Genomic DNA, 23,382 nt, shown 5'->3' with positions numbered 1-23,382 from the left:
CCCAAAACAAGTTAGCAGTGGAGGAAAAATGAGTGTGTGTAGAAGACAAAATTAATGTAGGATTCCTATGAAGTGCCCATCCCTAGGGAGGAGACATTAAGAGGAGGAAAAAGTGAACATGAACGGGGTCATGGGGAGCCAGGAAGTGCTGCTCAGGGGTCTTATTTACAGTTCCAAGCTCTGTTACACAGACTGGTGGCCAGAAGTCCCAGGAACTCAGCAGCATAGAAGCTTTGGAGCTAAGAACTCCCACACAAGAGCAAATATTTTATCCATCCTTATTTTAAAATTTCTGGAAATGCTCTGAGTTCTTATCTCATCTAGACTCAAGACTTAGATGCATAAACTGACCCGAGATAAGGGTGCCTGTCTTAAAACATCTGTGGTAAACAAGATTATCAAACAGATAATGGGCTTGTTAGCATATCCTCAGAGAAAAACCCCTGAGCTTTTCAGCCAGAACTGGCCCAAATCTGCTGAGACAGGACCATGGACAAGTCTCTGAAGTGCTGTGAAAATGGTCTGGAACATGGGGTCACTGTACCATGCAAAGAGGTGGAGCCCCTACATGGGGAGTTGTATGTGAAGCAAGGAGAACCTGCAGGGTCTGAGAAGCCACAGACGGTGATCATCATACAGCACACATCCTCCCCACGACCACTTACTTACCCAGCCGCTCACACGCTGGGCACACAGTGAGTGTGCACTATCTCTTATTCTTTGATTACCCAGTGAGAAAGCCTTTATCTGCAATGCCATAGCTATAAATATCTGACCCAGGCCCACAAGACTTTTTAAAAAACCTTCTTATTTGCTCACCGAGCTACCTTATTCATCCTCATAAAACCAAACAAATAAGGCTCTTTAGAAAACAAAAAAAGAGAAAGAGAGAGAGAGAGCTCCTTGCTTTGGAACTCCATCCTGTTCTGGATCAGAAGACTCCGTTCTTCTTAGACCTTCCCCTGGACTTGATGTATGAATTTTAAAGAAAGCCAATCCTTTTTGTGCCATAACTCAGTGGGACACATTCCCACAGCTGAATCTGAATTCCCTTCTCATTCATTCTTTGCCAAGAATTTAAAGGACATGATGCCCTGAATTTAGGACTCAGAAACAAGAAAGTCGGCATCATGCTCGATACACCTGCCCAGACTTTTTATTCCTACAGTTCCCAAAACATTATGTAAGTCAGACATACCTGTTCTCACCCAGGAGGACTTCAACAACTGAGATAAGTTCAGCTGCGGGTACTGGAAGGCTATAAAAAGGAAACGAGGGAAATCCGTGAAAACATGTTCGCACCCATCAGAAAGGTAAAGTCTAGGGAGTACCCGGTAAGTCACAGTACTTCGCCTTTCCTATACCTTTTAGCACAAAATGTGTTAGAACAAAATGCCAGACTGGTGTGAAGGCACGGACAATATGCAGTTTCTGAGCACAAGAGTCTCCAGAAGAAAGGCAGAGAAAAAGAAGTAAAAGGCTGGTTTGAGTGTCACCGAGTGACAGAGCCCGGCTGCCCGCCCGCCTGCAAGTTCCCCTTGAAATCTCATTGTTCCAGAGCAATGAGATTTCACACTGTGCTCCCCGGGGCCCTAGGGTTTCCCAGCAATGACTCTGGGTAAAGTGACCCTATGTCCTGGCATGGCTCGGACAGTCCCGGGGTACCCCTGCTGTCCAGCATACTATTTTACCCATACCTGCACTGCACAGAATGAACAGGTGCTATTTGTAAAGAACAATTTTTATCCCTGCCCAGATACTTTGGCATCTGACAAGTTATCCTTTTTCATTTAATTAACCGCACACTAAAACACATAAAAGTCATTAGACCATTTGGCTGTTCCATTTTTGAAAAAGAATTTGATGTTTAATAATGCAATATATGTTAAGGAAAAAAAAAAAGAAGAAGAAGAAGATAGCAGGAGGGGAAGAATGAAGGGGGGGAATCGGAGGGGTAGACGAACCATGAGAGATGATGGACTCTGAAAAACTAACTGAGGGTTCTAGAGGGGAGGGGGTGGGGGGATGGGTTAGCCTGGTGATGGGTATTGAGGAGGGCACGTTCTGCATGGAGCACTGGGTGTTATGCACAAACAATGAATCATGGAACACTACATCTAAAACTAATGATGTAATGCATGGGGATTAACATAACAATTAAAAAAAAAAAAAAGAATTTGATGTTTTTTTGGCCTGACTTCAACCCTGGGATCTACTGTTTTTTGAAGTAAATGTTTTCCCCACCCCGACCCCGCTCCGTTTGCACCGTGATTCTAATTGCTTCAGCCAGGAAGAAAGGTTTTGTTTGTTTTATTATTCTTTTTTTAGTTTTATGCGTGCATGCAGTAAAATATACTCTTTCTGGTGTACAGCTTTATGGCTTTTGCCAAATGCACAAAGTTGCATAACCACCACCACATTAAAGATACAGAACAGGCTCATCAGCCCCCAGAAGTTGCCTTCTGCTACTCTTCTGCGGTCTAGCCTTCCTCCCACCCATCTCCCGGGCAACCACAGGTCTGTTCTCTATGCCTCTGGTTTTACCTTTTCCAGAACTGGGGTAGGCTTTATCAGTGCCCTTTACCCTCATAGGACAATAATAAAACAAGGCCAGTGGGTGAGGAGGGCTCTGGAGGCCCACCCCGAATTGACTCTGAGATGCTCCGATTTTATCTGATTTATACTCTGGACTTCAGCCAAGTATTTCAAAAGTGGCCCAAGCAATGAAAATACTTGCGGCCACTTTCCCAGCACTTTGCGAGAGAGCCGTACTCACGTTCGGCGATCTGGAGCACTGGGTACCCCAGGTAGAAACTGAACTCCACCACGCTCAAGTTCCTGAGCAGCTGGCTCACTTCTGTCCCATTCAAAAACCCCTGCGTGCCCCTGACGGCAAAGACGATATTCACCGGGCCCCGCCGAGGAGCTGGCCTTGAAGCACCCATGGTGATATTCAAGATCTAAAAAGAAGGAAGGTGGGATAAGCTTCCAAAAGAAAGCAAAACACCGAGCTAAAAGCCGATGATTTCTCTCTCACGATTCCTCTCATTGATTTTTTTTTTTTGCTAAAAGGAGGTAACGTTTTTCAAAGGAACGAACTAGCTCCACAACCTGGTTCCCGTCTGCAATACTTAAAATTCTCAGTTTACTGAAAATGTTTTTCCCATGAAGTGATGAACTGAACACATGTATTTATAGTCCCTCCGCACCCCTCCCACCCCAAATCCCCCTGAAATAATAAGCTGAACAAAGGGGAGTAAATCTACAACAGCTCTGAGAATGGAAGAAAATCAGAGATTTCTGTCAAATTCCTGGAAGATGGAGAGAGGATGGGATCATAATGACATAAACCAGAACTGAGGGAACTGAGACCCAAATCATACACAGGCACGGAGCGCAGGGGCAGAGAGCCGGTTCCCCTGGTGCCCCGGGAGAACTCTGCAGGAACGGACACCAGAGGAGGCCGTGAACAGCAATCAGTACAATTAATCAAAGCCTGTATACCAAAGAGCTGAGCTGATTCTCCCTCTTCTTCCCTTCTAATTGCCACAGGCAGGGCAACACAGAAGTGCTGGCCAAGCCACATCTGCACCCTGATCTGCCCAAAGAACCGCTCCCTAAGGAAAAGGAGCTCCCCGTCAGAGCAGGCTAACAGACTGTGTGGGTTTGGCCCCTAAGTAGGAAGGTAGAGACTTCTATCCACCAGAGCACACAAGAGACAGAGAAGGAAAGAAAACGAAAGAAAGGGCAGCTTTGCTGTGAAAAGTACACTGAAGCGCTCCATCCCCAGAAATCCTTATCCTGCACTGGGGCAGGGGTCCCAGGCTGCCTCACCATCCTCATCCTCTGCCTGGGACCCAGTGCTCCAGGGAATCGTCCCATCAGGAGACAGGGCGGATATAGACACAGACACCACAGCTGAATGGGAGAGCTGGCCAAAATTAACAACCTGCTTCTTCACTCCTAACGGCGACTAACCAAAGGTCTCCAAATATTTACGGAAAACTAGGAGCCCGAAGGCCAAGGACCAAGAGAACAATGGCTGCAGAGAAAACAGAGACAACGTGGAAACCAGAAGGCAACTTTTAACAAATGCTCATTAATGTCCTCGGAGACTTTCTAGGTGATTTTGCATCATCATTCAAGATAATCCTGCATCTTTGTAGGAGAAATCACCATGAAAAAGGAGCCAAGAACAACAGACAAATGACAGCTGAGAGCAAATTCAGCAGAGGGACTGAAAAACATGATGGACACAGCTGAAGACGAAATTAATGACTCAGAAGACAAAGTTTAGGAATTTAAAAAGAGATGGTATTATAAGAAAACATAAGAATTATGAAACGTGGCTCCAAGTTTACAAAAATTTAATATAAATTCTAGAAAGAGAGAACAAAGGATACGGAGAAAAAATATCAAAGAAATATAACAACATCAGGGGTTTCCATACAATACACACAAAGCCTGTTCATTCCTGAGTGGCTAGATTCTGTTTTTAGAGTGAAGCACTGCATTTTGTGGTACCTCATAACATGAAACACCGTGTACTGAGGCACTCCCCAATTGGGTATTTAGGTTGATACCGTTCCTTCTTAGAACATTCTTGTGTTTCCGGCATATGCTCATCTCTGTCCAGCTCACCACACCTGAGCTCCGTGGTCATCCTACTGCTCCGTAATCTTCAAATACACCTAGCCTATTCACACTACGTGAACTCGGCGCCCCGGAAAGAGATCGACCTCGATTCATGTGAACTGAACTTCTTCCATGAGAGGAAGAGTTAATCGTGGCCTCAACAAACATGTGAAACGAGTTCCTCTTTAAAGGACAAAGCACCTTGTTCTGCATTCAGTGCTATTCTCACCTGCACGGTGAAGTTATGCGTCCCCTGGTGGTGTTTTCTCACTTCAGAAAGAGCTATCATCAGGCCTTTCTCGATGCGCTGGGTGAAGTTGCAGAAGCTGGTATCCACACTCTGAGGCACGAACTGAAGAACTAGAAGGAGGACAGCAATCACAGGCCCATGAACCAGGCACTGGTTTAGGACTGAGGAATGAGGAGGCAAAAAATACTATCTAACTCAAAAAACGCCTCCATAGCATGGGATTAGGTACTGAGAGGTAGCATTTAGCGGTCTCCTAGCAGGGAAACGGAGAAAGCCAACTCTGCCCCAAATGAATACATACAACGTGAAGGTGACTTGTATCTTTTAAAATGGAAAAAGATAACAATGGGAGCATCAAAAGATGCAAGTGACTGAAACATTTCAAGTATGAAATGTGAAAATACTCTCAACTCCTCAAAAAACACTGTGGGGGATAGATGGAACAATGGGAAAATGTCAATAATTTTTCAACTGTGGATATGTGTGTGTGAGTGTATTCAATAATCTTCATCTCTTAGAGGCATGAGCTGAAATGCTTATGGGTGAGATGACATGATGCCATATCAAAATAATGTGGGAGGAGGGCATGTAGGTATCACAAGACAGACTAGGAGGTGAAAATTGTTGAAGCCGTACGATGAGTACATGGAGGCTCATTCAACTATTCTGTGCCCTTTTGTATATGCTAGAAGTCTTCCGTAATTATAAAGGCTTTTTTTAATTTAAATGAATTGTTTAAAATCCTCCCCCAATTTTTTAACAACGTAAAAAATAAAATAAAATTTTATTTACAAATCAATCGAAACAACTATGCTCAGTTTTCTCACCCGTGTGAACTTGGAACCTGGACTCTGGCACAAGGAAGGAAGGTTTCACAGCCAGGATTAAAGGAGTTTGGTCACGTACAAGTTTACTGTTTATAAGTACATTTATGACTGATATTGCCGTGTAAACGAAAGGCCCCGATGTTACCAGGAAAGTGAAGTCAGCGAATAGTTCATAAACCTATGAAAATTTAAAAAAAAACACAAAAGACAGTAATTATCAAATTTGAGAGGGCTGTAACTCAAAATTAAAGGAAGCTGCATGAAGTAGAAAAACAACAGAGCAAGTAAGGTAAAAAATAAACAGGTAGCTTTAAATGAAGGGGGAGGGCTGCATAGACAATCAAAATTTTATTTTAGTTATCCCTTTTACAGATCTGCCAACTGTCTCAAAAACAGCATAAAATTACAAGGGCAAAAACAGCGAGAAAGAACAGCCAACAATACGAACTGAATAATGAGTTACGGAGAATTCAAAGTCGTTGTATTTAATCCACATGTGAAGGAACACTTATTCTGTTGAGCAGGGCTGTCCAAAAGAAGTTCATGAGCCACATATGCAGTTTTGAAATTTCTAGTAGCCACATTAAAAAACGTAAAAAGAAACAGGTGAAATTAATTTTATTTAACCCAATACATCTGAAATATCATTTCAACATGTGGTCAATGTAAAAAATTATTAGATAGTTTACATTTCTTTTTTCACTCAGCCTTTGAAATCCTGTGTCAGTTTTGCACTTACAGCACGTCTCAATTCAGACAAGCCCCGTTTCACGTGCTCAGTAGCCACATGTGGCTCGTGGCTCTGTTCAGGATGGTGCAGGTATAAAGCGTGGCTTTCTGACCTCATCAGGGGAGAGGAGGTAGGAGCACAGGGTCCACTGTGTATGGAAATCTATCTCTATCCCACTAAGTGTACAGAAATATGCACACGCACTCACTCTAAAATCTAATTAAAATTCTAATCCAAGTCCTTTTACGTAAATCAAGGGAATCATCACGTCATCATCCCCAACTCTGGTCTTAGAGCCTTTTTGTTCCAATTCTGCCAACACACCCCTCCAGTGGACTACACCTGGCCTCAGGTGGGATCAGGGCTTCCCTGATGAAGCGACGTTTGAGTGGCTATCCCAGAATGAGCGGGTGTTCACCAAGAGAAGGAGGGAGGAGAGGATAGAGAGCGTTCTAGAACCATGACATGCCTTCAGCCTGAGCTCCTGCGCCACAGGCACCCACCTTGAGCTCCACCGCCCGGTTGAAGTGAATCCTCAACACCTCTTTGATGGACGTGATGATGTACTCCTGCACAGCTCTTCTGGCCAGCACTACAAACCAAAGCCAACCACCAAACGCAGTTTAGTTTCATTATGAATAATGTGGGCGTCACACTTCTGGTCCCCAAAGCAGAGCCTGTGCTCTGCCAAACTGTGACAGCCGCTGCCAAAATCATTTTGTAAAACTCAGGCCCAGACTACGGAAGAACAGGGGAACGGCAGTGGATCTGGACATTCCCAGGTGTTCTGTCTCTTGGCTACGCCCCTAACGGTAAAACACAAAGTTTTAAAACTCTCAGCAGTAATATTTTAAAAGACTTTAAGATGTTACTCAGCAAAACTAGATGACATCTTCCCCTGTAAAATGAGGTCTCCTACCTCAATTTTTCAATGCAGTAAGGGAAGGGTTTTCACCACTAATAACGGGGCGGGAAGGATTTTCACGATCCCCATGTATTAAAATTTTATGTAGGAAGTAAAATATTTCTTATAACAAAGTCTAGCTATATTTAGCTCTCCTTCCACATCTAAGAAATTCTATTTTAAAATGTGTAATAAGAGAGCCTCTTTCTCAGTATTTAGTAAACATGTCTTGCTGCTCCCCTTTCTTTTCCCTATTATTTTTTCTTTCCTCTTCCATTAACTTCTCATAATGCAGAATCTAAATACGTTTGAAATTATTATTCGGTTTTCTGCTTCCTATTCTTGATTTTTAAAACTGGAGACAGGGAACACCTGGGTGGCCCAGTGGGTTAAGCGTCTGCCTTTGGCTCGGGCCATGATCCCAGGGTCCTGGGCAGGGACCCCACTTCTCCCTCTGCCTGCCGCACCCCCTGCTTGTGTGTACTCTCACTCTCCCTCTCTGACAAATAAATAAAACCTTTAAAAAAATAAAAATAAAAAATAAAACTGGAGACAGAATCGCTCTGTATCTTTCATTCTTTTTAAAAAAAAAACATTTAAGTTACATTCAGTTGTTTTCTCTACTGATCGATGACCTTGATAGTAAACACGGGAAAGGGCTTTTTTAATTCATAAGACCATTAGAACAAATGCAGACACCCTGACGGTGTCTGCGGACACACCAATGGCCAACTTGGCCTGGACTACACGGGCTCCAAGAGGACAGACTACAGCATGGGTTTTAAAGGGAAGGACAAAAACGAGTGGGAAGGAAAAGAAGGGAAAAGGAGGAAGGAACGGAGGGACAGAGGGACAGAGAAATAGAGGGAGGGAGAGAGGAAAGACCGGAGGGAGGGAAGGAAAGATCTCAAAAGCTAAACTTGGGGAATGGAGAGACAGAATGGAAAATCAGAGACAGAAAAACCCAAAAGACCAAAGGAAGAAGTACACGTTGCAAGTAGCCCCTCTAAAGGGTGAACCATCCAAGTATTACTCTGAATAGTCTGCACGACCCACCATGAAAACCTACACCTTCTCTAGTTAATCTAAGTAAGATCTAAACTGTAACGTCAGGATATGAGCACAAGGGTCTTTGGGGAAAAAGGATCATCGACAACAAATATCTGTTTCTCCAAATATCTAGTTTGGGCCAAGAGAGGCGAAAGAGCCCTGCTGAGGAGGCCAGGGTCACGCAGGTCCTGGGTAGGAAGCACAGCCTCACCCCCTAGAGGATAAACATGGTGAAGTGCTCTCCCAAGAGTCCACCACGGATCAACGGAGGGCTCTTACTTTTATGACAGAGCTCCATAAAAAGAACCCTTTCAGAGGACAAGTAATCACCCCAACCCTCTCTCTCTGATAATTACTAAAAGACTAAAAGAAACCAAGGCCAAATTTAAATGAAGATTCTAAATGAGGTGATCCTTCCTAGGGCTCAAAGATAACCACTGAGAGCAAAAGATAGCATTCCTGTCCACTTAAAAATACAATGTAACACTAGGGATACTTATGCCCAACTCCCCATACTTACTACAACTGTTGAAGTGTACATTTACAGCGAGTGAATTCTACCCCAAAAGCTATTGCAAATACTCGGATCCCTAACAAAGAACACCAAATTCATTAAATGTACATCCTCTATGACAGTTAATCCAGGCTATATATGTCTGATATTCTTAGAGATCTTCTAAAATGGTTTCTAATTATTTGTAGAAAAATTTGAAAAGACACATTACGCCTACAAGTATCATAAATGTCACAAAATCCAAGAAATAAAGAAGCTTTCAGTAGTTCTTTTAATAAGCTTCTTGTAACTGACCACTTTGTGGTTACTACATAGTAATGCTATAGAAAAGGAAGAAAAGTATCATGTCTATGAGAAACTCTTCTCTCTCCTCTGGACTACTGTTTTCCCACAGATGAAAGTTCACCACTAGTCCCAACCTCATCTCCTAGCATAATTACTTCCTCCCCCCATTTCACAGTCTAATTACCAGCCAAGCTGAATGTTGTTGGGCTGTCTGACCTCTCCACCTGTGTTCACACCTTCCACCAGAAGGACACTTCCCTTCATCTCCAGACGACAGCCCTCTTGAGTGTGCACCTCCAATTCACATCCTTCCAAACCCATCCCTCATCATCTATCTCAAAAGTCACTTTTATAGAACTCTGCTTCAACCATTCTTATCACAACTTCCAAGAAAACATGGCTTGTGTCTACCCTACTAGAATCTAAGCTCCTTGAAAGTCAGATCCATGTCATTCATGTAGATAACCCTCAAACCTTCTAAAGGCATAATTATTTGTCAAATGAATTAATAAATGGTTCCTTATTTAGGGGAGGGAGGGAGTTAAGAGAGTAAAGGCTTCAGCTTCTCCCCACGACCTCAGAGGGTGGTGGCACCACCATGATGAGCAGAGGATGCATGACCTCACAGCATGATCTCCTTCTCCTTCCTCACCTTACGTTTCCCTATTCTTCTTCCTTCTCCACTCCACTCCATTCCTCCTCTACTTCTATCAACTTCTTTCCCCTTTCTTCATTTCTATCCTCCATTCCCACCAAAATCAACAACACACAGAGCCAGGCTGCACATCAATATTACATTGTATTTGAGTATATTAACAGGTCGCAAGACTTAACACGCAACCTGTCATTCCTGATGAAGAACAAGCTGGAGAACCCAGCCAGGCAGGCCAGTCACTGGACATGTCCAGATATGACGTCAAACGTGCTCTGATTTCATGAGACTAAAGCAGCTGGGCAGATACAAGGGAAGCTGCTGCTTGTCAGCCAGTCACTCGGGCTGTGGACCAGGGTGGAGATCAAAGTTTATAACTGAGATCAGACATTTAGCTGCTCCCTGTTTCTTTCTCGGAATCTCAGGATCTAAGTGACATTTACAGGAACGTGTAGGGGCAAAGTGCTCCCTCCTTTCAAGGAAAAGAATAAGAAATTGTAGCGGTTGCCCTTACACATTTGTGCATCTGCTTGAGCTAAACACGAAGGTTTTTGTTTTAATCGTGCCATCTACGCATCCACCAGGCTATGAGTTCCAAAGGCAAAGAAAGATCCTAGCAAACGCTCCTAAGCCTCCATCTAAATCTTTTCTCTCTCTTAGTGCTACTACTAATATGTAGCATTTTGTGGGTGTTTCTTATGTGCCAAGCACTGGGTTAAGTACTTTATGTGCAATGATGCATTTAAATCTTTACAATAACCCAACAACGTAGATGCCACAGTTATCCTTGTTTGACAACTGAGGAAACCAAGAGGTCAAGAGACTAACTGTCCAGAGAACTCACAGGAGAAAGGGGAAGGAGTGAGGGTTACCACCCAGGGGCTCCCTGGGGCCGAAGCCCCCGCTCTTTCCCAGGATGCTGTATGTCACAGAGGCAATCCATACAAGCACCTTAGAAAGATCACCCCAACCAAGAGGTGACTTGAAGTGGAGCCTTACCGGTTGTGATCAAATAGGCATCGGGAACTGTAATATCACACACATACGGCGGCTTGGTGGTGACCAGTGCCGGAGTAGCAACAGTTGCTCCAGAAGTGGAGGTGGGCACGGGATGAAGGGATGGCGGGGGTCGCACCGAACTGCTCTCGGGGGGATTCTGACTCGCAGTTCTGCTGCCCAGGGTGCTGTCAACAGTACGATCAGGGGCAGCACTGGTGTTGGGGGAGGTGGGTTCCGTGGAGGTGTTCATTGGTAAATCTGTGGGTGTGAATGATGGGCCCACAAATATTGGCTCTGTAGGAAGAGGGGAGGGGACCACCTCAGAAACAAACGAGGATGCTGACGACAGGTACGCATCAGTGCCCAGCAGTGTGGGGCTGGCAATGACTTTGGAGAAAGAGGGTAAGACAGGTGAGCGGTCATCCGGAGCACTGACTTCGTCACTGGAAGGTGTTGGAGTTGGAGTTGGAAAGAGAGAAGATTCTGCTAAAATGGGTGTCGTATGAAAAGCAGTCAAAGGTGACGGGAAGTGAGTCCCAAGAGTCCAAATGTCAAGGGTGGGCTCAGACCTGGAGGGCACCAGGGTGGTGACCGCAGAGTCATGGGCAATGAGCGACAACTCAAAATAGGAGGTAGTTTCAGTGAGGGCTGAGGTAAAATGAGCTTCGGGACCTGTCGGGGAAACTGCTGCTGCTTCAGACAACTTGAGAGAATCAGAAGGGAGGCTTGAGAGGCGCGACATTTCAGAGTAGCCAGGAAGAAACGTGAGTGTACTTAAAAGGTCTGAACTCGGCCGCGGCTGAGAAAATTCAGAGTTTGTGGAAGCAGGAACGGAAAGCGGGGCGGACGGCGCACGGAGAGAGTCAGACGATGCGAGCGTCTCAACCGCGGCAGAGGACGCCTGAGAAACGACAGCGGCCGCGGCACTCGCTGTCCCCAAAGTCGGAGAGGCAAGTCCTTCTGAAGGTGAAGGGACCAGGCTGCTGAACTCGAGCGGTGGAGTTGAGAGAAAACCGGCCGCGGACTCCAAAGCCCGTCCAGTCTCATGTGCCGAAAAGCGGCCCGGCTCCGGGTCAGGGGACAGCGAGGGCTCCCCGGACGCGCCCGGAGCGGAAGCCGAAGGCCGTGGGTGGCCGCGAGCGGGCGGGGGGCGGTTCTGGTCCGCGGTGCGCGGGACGGACGAGTCGGGCAGCACGCTGCTGATGACCCAGGGAAACCCCGCCGTCCCGCCGCCGCCTGGCGGGCCCGGCGTTTCGGGGACAGAGGAGGAGCCCAAGGGAGCAGGATCGGGTGACGCTGGCGCAGAGAGGTGGCCGCGGGAAGCAGGCACCGGGCCGGTCCCGACACTCCTCGCACCCGCCTCGGCTGAAACCCCAGCGCCCGCTCCTGAGACGCCCGCGGAGGGAGAAGAGAGTGGAACTACCGGCCGGGACGGGAAGCGTGTATGGAAGTCCTGCGGCTCTTCTTCGAATTCTGCGAAGTCCGCCACTCTGCGGCTCGGCGGAGAGACGCCGCGGGCCTCCGGTGCGGTCACCGACAGGGTCTCGGCGCCGTCCCCCGAGCCCGCGTCTTCCCGCCCCGGGAGGCTGGCTGACGCGACGAGCCGAGGCGACGCCACGCGGCAGGACACGCACCCCGGGTACGGTCTGAGTGACGACAGCAGGCTCAGGCCGCGGGCGTCGTCCTCAAGGGCTGCGACGACCACTGCGTCGCCCGGCAGCTCCGACGTCTCACCGGAGCTGCCGGGGAGAAAGGGGTTAGAAGAAACATCAGCTGATGGAGGAGAAGAGGACACGGAGGCAGGAGGAGATGAGAACAAAGCCAAATTTGGGCTGCCGCCGCTACAAGCAAGGGCCATCTGTGCCAGAGCTGCGGCAGGCTCTGTTCTAGAAAGGATGGTTCCTTCTAGACTACGACTCACAGCTGTGGTCGCCTCAGGGTATCTGGCCGTGGCCGTGGCCGTGGCCGTGACCGTGGCCAGAACATCCTCTGGAGGCGGTGGGACCTCCGCCCAGGAGGGCAAAGGCTGCTGAGTCAGGCCACTGCCTAAGGGCAGAGGCTCTGCAGACAGAGAGCTAGAAAGAAGGGTTTCTGCCTCCTCCGTGCCTGAAGCCACAATCTCCGGCAAAGTCCTGCTCGCTGAGTGCCCGTAAGCGTCAGTAGCATAAAGCACCAAGTTCCTACTAGGAGTTGGAAGCATGCCCTCGGATGTGGGAAAAGCTGACCGAAAAGCACTGAAATGACTGGGGGATTCGGTATACGTCGTTGGTTGTTGCATTGTGTTCTGCCACGCTGATGTCATCTGTTGGTCTTGTAAAGAAATAATGGGTGAGGATGGAGTCAGCGCCGGCGGGCTGACCGGGAGATACCGAATCGGAGAAACCACGCGGGAAGTGGTCCAGGGAGCTTCTGGCAAAAAGTTATCCATTTCATCATCCTCTCTGACCACCGCATTGCTCATCATCGACACATAATTTGCCACCGAGATGCTGTGATCTGCTATACTTTGGGTCATTGTTCCTTGGTTAAAAAAGATTGTATCAAAAATAGTGGCGGATGGAGATGATATGACGTGGAGAGAACTGCTTTCCTGGGACCCTGGGGCAGTTTCTGTTAAGGCCACATGTGCAGTGCTGTGCACGGTGCTTTTCTTCATCATGAGCTCCACGGAGGATAAAGAGAGGTTTTGCTGTTCCAGAAAGAGCTCATCTACAAGGGAAGTAAAAGCTGGGTTAGTTGCAAGGCAATCAAAGTCATATTGCCAACACTTTGTTTCAAAATCTCCACTCACTGTGAATATGCACAACACACAGAAGTTAAACAGCTAATTGGGAGCCAGAAATTGCCAGAATTACATTCAGGGTAATATCTGCAAATATTCATAACTGTGAGCTCTACCTTTACTTAAGCTTGTGTGTAAGCAGACATTAACATTTTTTTTCTCTGACTTGCAAATGACACCACAGAATACTGGATATAGAGGAGGTCCTGGGAGGTTGTCTAGTCCATTCTGTCTCATTTATCACACAAGAAAGAGAGTTCAGAGAAGGTAACTACATCAGTTACATGATCACCCAGAGGTGAAGCTGGAATCTCAATATCAGCCTGTCTTGATTCCCAAGCCCACGTTCCTGCTCTTCCACAAGAGCCAGCTCTCAAGAGAAATGAACATGACAAGTCTGACAGCATCACTCACAACCCAGGTAAGAGTTCAAAAGATCCTAGTTTAGGGCTGCCCACACTGAGGCCCCCGACTACTTCCAGGCTCAGCTCTCATCATTCCCTGCTCCACTCTCACACCTTCCTGACTACCTGCAGTTCCCAAATCCAAATTCCCTCTGGCTTAGCGACTCTGCACATTCTTCTCCCTCTGCTTGGGATGCCCTTCCCTGGCTCCCCACTTGAATCACTCCTACTGGTCCTGCAGATTCCACATAGACACCACCTCCCTCCTTAGTACTCTAAAGTTGAGTCCGTGCCTCTCCTGAGGCTTCTACCTGTCATATCCCTTTTCATCCCTCACTGAAATGAACTGTCCGCTCATCACACTGTGACCCTCTTGAGGACAAGGACCGTCAATCTGTTTTCCCAGTGCCTACCCCAGTGAACGACACATAGTGAGAGCTCAATAAGCATCTGTTAAATGAATGAATAAATAAAGGAGTGAATGGTGAGGACCGAGTTCTGATATGTGCCAAAAGCATCCTATCATCCTCTCAAAACTTTCATATTCTTTATCCTTGTCACAGCCATCATTATCATGGAAGTGGTTGAGGTATCTCCACCTATCATTCAAATACACTGTATACAGAGGCAGGATCTGTAATGGCCCAAACCCCTAATGAAGACCCAGAGCACAGGGTACTGTCCACTGCAGCAGAGGCTGGGGACTGAGCAACTATCATGACCCATAATAATACCCTCCTCTTGCTTATCCAAACAGTCCATCAGAACATGAGTGTGTGAAATACTATAGAGATCACCTTGAATTCACTCTTTTTGTTTTTTTTTAAGTAAATTATTTCTGTTCTATTCCTGGCAACGTGACAGACTGGAGATCTTGAAGTCTTCCCACATCGTAACACTTAATTATGCTTAGTAGCTATTCAAAAACATCCTTTTACATGACTGGATGAGCCTGCAAGACAAAAAGGGACATGTGCTAAACACAGGAGCAAAGAAGGAGATGGACTAGGAAGGTCATCAAGCACTACAGTCATTGGATAGAGGGACACTGGACCAGATAGCCTAATGGTTAGGCCACAGGGGAATAAGGGACGAGTGTTGGGTCTGAACAGGTAAAGAACCCAACTGAAGACCATCTCCAAAAAAATGCGGACCTGAGAAGGGCCATACTCTCAGGGAAAGAGTGAATCAGGAAGAAAAATACCCATCTCTCAGAGAACAGTGAGAAAAAGTGTCTGTCTCAACTTTAACTTTGTGCAGATATTTTATAAAAAGCATTCCCAGGGGGGTGAGGGTCTAAAAAAAAAAAAAAAAAGCATTCCCAACTTTGGAATCTATACTACTTGTGTGGTCCTAAAAACTGTATGTTTAGAATCATAATTTAAAGTGGACCAGGTCTCCAGTGTCTATCAGAGGTTAACATAAATCTTCTCCAGAAGAACACACTCGAAAACCAGGCATCAAAGTAGTCCTGCAGCTAGAGGTCCAATAAATATGAGTGCAAAATTAAAAATTACAAAACACACAAGGAAGTAAGGTACTATGAAAAAAGTCAAGAGAAGCCCACACAAATAGTATCAGATCTGTAAAGACTTTAAGATTTATTTATTTGAGAGAGAGAGAGTGAGAGAGAGCATGAGTGGGGGGCAGGGAGACGGAGAAGCAGACTCCCCTGCTGAGCAGGGAGCCTGATGCGGGACTCAATCCCAGGACCCTGAGATCATGACCTGAGCCAAAGGCAGACGCTTAACCGACTGAGCCACCCAGGCGCCCCAAGACTTTAGATATTGGAATGTGAGCTACATTTTTTAAAGTGTGTTTAATCCACTTAAAATAATAAAGAGGAGACTGAAAACATGAGTAAGGGGCAAGAGACTATATAAAAATGGCCAGAAAGACTTGAAAAAGAATTAAAAGAATATTTAGAAATGAAAAAATAAAGGTGTGCCTAAGTGGCTCAGTTGGAGAAGCGTGCAACTCTTAATCTCAGGGTCGTGAGTTTGAGTCCCACATTGGGTGTAGAGATTACTTAAATAAAGTTTAAAACTTATATTATTTTTTAAAGATTTTATTTATTTGACAGAGAAAGTGAGAGAGCACAAGCAGGGGGAGCTGCAGAGGGAGAAGCAGGCTCCCAGCTGAGCAGGGAGCCCAATGTGGGGCTCAATCCCAGGACACTGGGATCATGACCTGAGCCGAAGGCAGACACTTAACCGAATGAGCCATCCAGGCGCCTCTAAATTTAAAAACTTTAAAAATATATATGAGTTAAAATTTTGAAACTCAATATGCAATACATAATAAACAATAAATAGCAATTTAGACATAGCTAAAGAGAGATTTAGTGAACTGGAAGATAGATCTGAAAATTACACAGAATGGAATACAGAGAAACAGAAAGATGAGAAATATTAAAAAGAGAAGTTAAGAAGTATAGAAGATGTGGGGTGCCTGGGTGACTCAGTCAGTTAAGCATCCAACCCTTGATCTCAGCTCAGGTCTTGATCTCAGGATCATGAGTTCAAGCCCCGCACTGGGCTCTGCACCGGGCATGGAGCCTACTTAAAAAAAAAGGGGGGGGTGCGCCTGAGTGGCTCAGTCAGTTAAGTGGCTGCCTTCAGCTCAGGTCATGATCCCAGGGTCCTGGGATCGAGCCCCACATCAGGCTCCTTGCTCAGGAGGGAGCCTGCTTCTCCCTCTGCCTGCCTGCTGCTCCCCCTGCTTGTGCTCTCTATCTCTCTCTCTGTGTCAAATAAATTTTAAAAAAATCTAAAAAAAAAAAAAAAGTATGGAAGATAGAATGAGACAGTCCAACATACATTTGATAAAAGTTTTTAAAAGAAATAATAGAGGGAGCTGGGTAAGACAATATTCAAAGAAACAGTGCTAAAAATTATCCAAAATTAGTAAGAGACATAAATCCTTCAATTCAGGAAGACAAAGAAATCCCAAGCCACATCCAGGGTCACCTGGGTGGCTCAGTCAGTTAAGTGTCTGACTTTTGATTTCAGCTCAGGTCATGATCTCAGGATTGTGAGATCGAGCCCTGTGTTGGGCTCCACAGTGGGTGTGGAGCCTGCTTGGGATTCTCTCTCCCTCTCCCTGTGCCCCTCCCCAAAATAAATACATACATACATACATACATACATACTCGTATCTACACACATGATGATACTACAGAACACCAAAGACAGAGAGAAACTGTAAATGAGTCAGAGGAAAGGACTGGCAATTAATCACCATCACATAACTACTTCCCAGAACTAGGAGCCAAGTGACAATGAAATAAAATTTTCAAAGTACTAAGAGAAAATATCTGACATCTTAGATTTGAATAACCAACAATACTCTCTATTTGTTAAAATAGGGACATTTTCTGATAAACAGAAAGTGATTATACCAACAGAAGACCTTCAGTAGAGGGGCCTCTCTAAGCAAGGATATACTTCAAAAGGAAAAGTAATTACCCCAGAAGGAAGATCTGAGAAGAAAGAACAGAAGATAAATAAATGATAAAGATACGGCTAAGTCTAAACAATACTGATGGTATAAATGAACAATACTACTACGTAATTTGTGAGGTTAAAAAACATACTACAGAATTACTATAGCTTACTACGATCCCACAGAAACTGAAAGAGGGCATCCAGAGGTATTTGTGACTCATTAGCAGAAATGGAAATCAAGATTAAGACAAAATTCTGTGAATAGATTTTGTGTGTATACACTAAAATTAGTACATGATATTTAGTCATATATTTATTTAGACAAAAGATTTCTAACTGGTTCCATTAGCATTTGAAAGTCATAAACTTACACCAGCTATAACCTGCTTATTTAAAAGGGTCACACTCCTTTTTATGTAATGTGACTTTTAAAAATGAATAAACAAAGGGCGCCTGGGTTCTTCAGATGGTTAAGTGTCTGCCTTCGGCTCAGATCATGATCCCGGGGTCCTAGGATCGAGTCCCACATTGGGTTCCCTGCTCAGCGGGGAGCCTCCTTCTCCCTCTGCTTCTCTCTCTCTGTCTCTCATGAATAAATAAATAAAATCTTTTAAAAAAATAAAATAAAATAAAATAAAAATGAATAAAAGAAGGAAAGCTTTTCTTAGAGATTTCAATATGATTAGGCATTTGTTGTCTTCCTTACAACCTCACTCTAAGATTTCTTGTCTATGTACTTTTACTATTTACCTATCATATTCCAAGCATGGGCAAAAAAGTAATCACGATGCTTCTCACAACCATGGTAAAGTATGTTGTAGCTGTTCTTTTCCACAGTAAAGGGTAAACGGTTATAAATCTATTTATAGTAATAAAAGTAATAAAATCAACATTCTGTCCACCTATGTAACATATAGATTTGAAAGTTCTTCTAAGGACAAATCATTTTATGTGTGCTTTAAAACTCTGCTATGATCTAATTTATTTTGAAATATAAGATCTGAATAGAGAGCATGATCCCTTTTAAAATGAATCAGAAACATATTTGAAAATGCACTGGAAGACTACAAGAGATAAAACAGCAAAGAAAAGCAACATTTTGGGGCTAATTTATAAGCCCAAGTATCTGATGCCAGTTAGAATTCAATCCACCCTGTTTACAAAGGACATGGAACAGAGAAGGCAAAGTGGTCAGAAAGATTAAAAATTCTCTGCACAGTAAAAAAGAGGAACAAACACTTCCCACTAAGAAATGTGAGGTATGCCTAGCTGTGATGTGGTTTGTTGTTTGTTGTTTTTTGTTTTTTCCTCCCTTTTTTGGCCAAGCCCCAGGAGAGAGAAACCAGCTCTGAAGAGACAGCAGCTGGGATGCCACGGGAATTACTTCTGTAGTTAATTCAGGAAGAGGTTAGAAAACCCAAGCGAGTCTCTCCCAGCAGAAAAGCCTTCATAGACTCTAATTTCAAGCCCTGGAGATCAATTTTCATGTTCTAAAGTGTTAGTTCACCCGAGTGAAAGGCTGTCTCTGTGCCGACAGAGAGAAAGGGGCTAGGGAGATACCCGTGCTCCTCAGACTCCGTGCACGGGAATGAGGCGGGGGTCTTGTTAAAAGGCAGGCGCTGGGGGCGCCTGGGTGGCTCAGATGGTTGAGTGTCTGCCATCGGCTCGGGTCATGATCCCGGGGTCCTGGGATCGAGCCCCATGTCAGGTTCCCAGCTCAGCAGGGAGTCTGCTTCTCCCTCTCCCTCTCCCTCTGCTTGTCCTCTGTCTCTCTCTCTCTCTCTCTCAGATGAATAAATAAAATCTTCACAAAACAAAAGCAGGGCTGGGGTGGGCGCTGAGTTTCTGTGTCCCTCTCAGGCAGTACCACGTCTGCCACACTGAACAGCCCATGTTGAGGCACTTTCTCCCATGGAGACTGCACAATACAGACCTTATTGGGTGCCTACCTTGTCCACCTGGGCTCCCATCTTGCCACGATGTATGTAACAGAGCAGGGACTGTCCTACTGCTGTGTGGATTCACGGGGCTTAAAAATTCACAAGGCAAACCCACAGAACGTACAACAGCAAGAATGACCCCTAAGGTATAAACTATGGACCCTGGGTGACAAATGATTTGTCAACGTAGATTCACAGTTTGTAACAAACACGCCACTCGCTGGCGGACGCTGATGGTGGGGGAGGCTGTGCATGTGTCGGGGGAGAGGACATACAGAAAATTACACCTTCCGCTCAATTTCACCGTTCAGTGAACCTAAAACGGCTCTTTGAAAAAACAAAAGCTTTTAAAAATCTCTTACAAAGCTTTTTAAGAAGTTTTTAGAAATCCACGAGGGAGATGCCTGTCTCTAGGAATTTGTTGGTCTTACCCAAGCAAGATAATTTTTTTTGTTTTCTTCTTTTTAGTGATATTGTTCTAACTGGAAATCATCCCCAAATACAGTAGTCGATCATGGAATCTTGGACTTTCCGACCTGAATGGATCCTTTAAGACCTTAGTCGATCCCATCACGTTGCAAAGGAGGCTCAAACACTTTAAGCTGACTTGCTTAAAATAGCACCCGGGCCCTAGGCAGCCTTAGGAAGGCAGGTTCATAAATTCTCAGTGATTGAAGGCTCCTCACACACCAAAGCACACTTAGTCAAATCAGTCCATTTAATTACAATTGCTAGTAAAGAAATTACGTTGGAAAACATGCCAAGTTATATTACATTGCAAAGGAGCTGAAAGCATATACTATTATTTGGTGCTACTGAAGCCCATGCACAGGCCTGCCTTCAGAGCCGAGAGGCCTCACCATCCCCCTGGAGACAGCTCACACGTGCAGGCCTGGGTGCTAGGAAAACAACACGTCCTCGGAGGGCTGGCCCGGGAAACCAGCAGCAAAAACCTCTGAAGAGCTTTAATCCAAATAGAACCATTACTTTTGCTTCTTTGTTAAATTGTGGAATTTTCAAAACATAATGAGTCATCTCAACTCTGTGTGGATATTAAGCCTACTACCAAACAAGAGCCCTGCCCCCAGGATTTCTAAGACTTAAAAAAAAAAAAAAGCAGATAGTTAAACTACTGCCCAGTTTGGTCAATGTTTAGCGACTTTTTTTCTTTTTACAGTTCTTGGGTTACCCTGAAGAAGATTTTAGTGCCGTTATTAAAATCATCCTCCTGGGTTGCCTGGGTGGCTCAGTGGGTTGGGCCTCTGACTCTTGATTTTGGCTCAGGTCATGATCTCCGGGTCAGGGGGGATCAAGCCCCAAAACCAGCTCTGCGCTCAGTGGGGGAGTCTGCTTGGGATTCTCTTCCTTTCCCTCTGCCCCTCCCCCTGCTCACACTCTTTCTCTCTGTGTCTCTAGGATAAATAAATAAATCTTTAAAACAAATATCATCCTCCCCCCTTCCCATTTTTCTCCCTAGTTTAGAAAACAGTATCTTCCTTCCCTTTCTTTTTCCAAACCCAACTGTATACTAATACCTTCTACTAGATCACTCTCTCTTCCAACTGGTACTGGTTTTATTATCAAATAATCAAGATAAGAAATGCTATTTATAAAAACATATTTGCCAGGTATATAGATAATAATACAAAGAACACTTGAGTTCCCATCACCCAGTTTAAGAAAAAAGATTGCCCTTTCCTCTGGCATCCCCTGGGGACCCCTCCCCCCTTCCCTTCCACTGAGAGAATCACTCTTCAACTATGCCTTTCTCACAGCCTTCCTTTTCCTTATAGTCTTACCACAAGTGTGTATCCCTAAAGAATACATACTCTCCAGCTTGGTGTGTTTTCAAACTTTATCAAAATGGAATTATATTGCATATATGCTGCAACTTATTTTTCACTCCATATTTTTTTAGGTTCATCCAAGTATATTTTTTGCATGTAATTATTCTCACTTCAACATGAATTCCATGGTACGAATATTATAAAATTTATTTATCTATCTATTGTTGAGGAACAGTTGGACTACTGTCAATGTTGCTTTTACAAATATTTCCTTTCCTTAAGATTTCATTTTTATTTATTTGAGAGAGTGAGAGTGAGAGAGAGAGAGAGCATGAGCAGGGGGGAGGGGCAAAGGGAGAGGGAGAAAGAGAAGGAGACTCCCCACTGAGCAGGAAGCCTGATGTGGGACTCAATCCCAGGACACGGGGATCATGACCTGAGCCGAAGGCAGACGCTTAACCAACTGAGCCACCCAGGTGCCCCTCTTTTTTTCTTTTTTTAAGTAGGCTCATGCCCAGTGTGTGAAGCTCAATGTGGGGCTTGAAATCACCACCCTGAGATTAAGACCTGAGCTGACATCAAGAGTCAGACGCTTAACTGACTGAGTCACCCAGGTGCCCCAAACACTTCTGATATGAACTTTCTGACTCATCTTTTGATACACAAATACACATATAAAATATAAATGTTTGAGTATGCATGTGCACATGTATGTATTTGTATATGTTTGTGTGTGTGCACCTGTGTTTTAAGAATGTATGTGCATGTGTGCATGTGTGTGCGCGCGCATGCACGAGAACAGAACTGTTGGGTTAAGAGGCACCTGGGTGGCTCAGTCGGTTAAGCGTCTGACTCTGGCTCGCATCATGATCCCAGGGTCCTGGGATCAAGCCCCATGTCAGGCTCCCTGCTCAGCAGGGAGTCTGCTTCTCCTTTTCTCTCTCCCTCTGCTTCTCCCCCTGCTCGTTCTCTCTCTCAAATAAATCTTTTTTTTTAAAGATTTTATTTATTTATTTGACAGAGAAAGAGATAGCGAGAGCAGGAACACAAGCAGGGGGAGTGGGAGAGGGAGAAGCAGGCTCCCCACCAAGCAGGGAGCCCAATGTGGGACTCGATCCAAGGACCCTGGGACCATGACCTGAGCTGAAGACAGACGCTCAATGGACTGAGCCACCCAGGCGCCCTCAAATAAATAAAATCTTAAAAAAAAAAGAACTGCTGGGTCAGAGGAGATGTTCATCTGAAATTTTATTAAATAATGCCAAGTAATCTTTCAAAGTAGTTGAATCAACTTAGACTCCCACACTTGATTGCTATAAATTCTCACCAATACTTAGACTCCTAGATATTCACGTTTTTACTCATCTGGTTGGTGTGAAACCTTAAGAGTTTTAAGGTTTTCATTTGCATTTCCCTGATTATAATAGACCGAGCACCTTCTCCATATCTGTTAGCCATTCATGTTGCCTCTTCTGATATCTTTTCAATTCTACTGCCCATTTTGCTATTGGGTTGTCTTTTTCTTTCTGATTTAAAGGCGTTCTTGATATATTCTGGATACTAATCCAATGTCAGTTATAACTTCTCCCAGTTTTGTAGCTTGTTGTCTGATTCTCTTTATGTGGCCTTTTGATGAACAGTAGTTCTCAATTTTAATATGGTCAAATTCACCAATCTTTTGTTATTGTCTGAGGTTCACATGCATTGGTCTTAACACAGAGATTTAAGAAATCCTTCCCTACATCAAAAGGCATAACGATGGTCTTATATTGTCTTCTAAAAGCTTTAAGGTTTTGCCTTTCTCATTTAAAGCCACGTGTGCCTGGAGGTGTAAAGTCTGTGTGCACATGTGTGTACACGTGCATGTATGTAGTATGTAGTATGAACATGGACAAGAGTATCCCAGACCGATGTTACTCAAAGTGTTTGCACTTTTCATTACTGGCCTGCAATGAGAAAAGGTGCTTGAGCCAGCATGTAACTCAATGCATGGCTTCTTCAGAGAGTAGGTCGTGATACAAAAATGTAACTGTCAGCTGAACCAGAAAGCATGCTCCACAAGGGGTCAGTTCGTGCTCTGGTCTAAGTTCCTTATCTCATCTTGGATGGAAGACAAGACTTTGCAGGCCAGCTCGTTGCACGGTATCATCTGGGCAGAAGATGTGGGATCAGTACAA

At 44.8% G+C, this 23,382-nt stretch overlaps 1 protein-coding gene across 1 annotated transcript in view; it reads right to left on the bottom strand.

Annotated features, from left to right (window-relative positions):
• KIAA1549 (KIAA1549 ortholog) overlaps nt 1–23,382 on the bottom strand; it is a 140,097-nt gene that overhangs the window by 72,159 nt on the left and 44,556 nt on the right. Inside the window, exons 3-8 of the mRNA XM_032401288.1 lie at nt 10,847–13,555; nt 6,946–7,034; nt 5,713–5,890; nt 4,865–4,995; nt 2,777–2,960; nt 1,199–1,258 (exon numbers count right to left, since the gene is read on the bottom strand). Of these exons, the coding sequence (XP_032257179.1) occupies nt 1,199–1,258; nt 2,777–2,960; nt 4,865–4,995; nt 5,713–5,890; nt 6,946–7,034; nt 10,847–13,555 (3,351 nt within the window). The remainder of the gene's footprint in view (nt 1–1,198; nt 1,259–2,776; nt 2,961–4,864; nt 4,996–5,712; nt 5,891–6,945; nt 7,035–10,846; nt 13,556–23,382) is intronic.

Source organism: Phoca vitulina, unplaced genomic scaffold (genome assembly GCF_004348235.1).
Source record: "Phoca vitulina isolate PV1807 unplaced genomic scaffold, GSC_HSeal_1.0 scaffold4, whole genome shotgun sequence".
Lineage (NCBI taxonomy): Eukaryota > Metazoa > Chordata > Mammalia > Carnivora > Phocidae > Phoca > Phoca vitulina.
The sequence above is the reverse complement of the archived record's forward strand: the minus strand, read 5'-3'. Positions and strand labels throughout refer to the sequence as shown.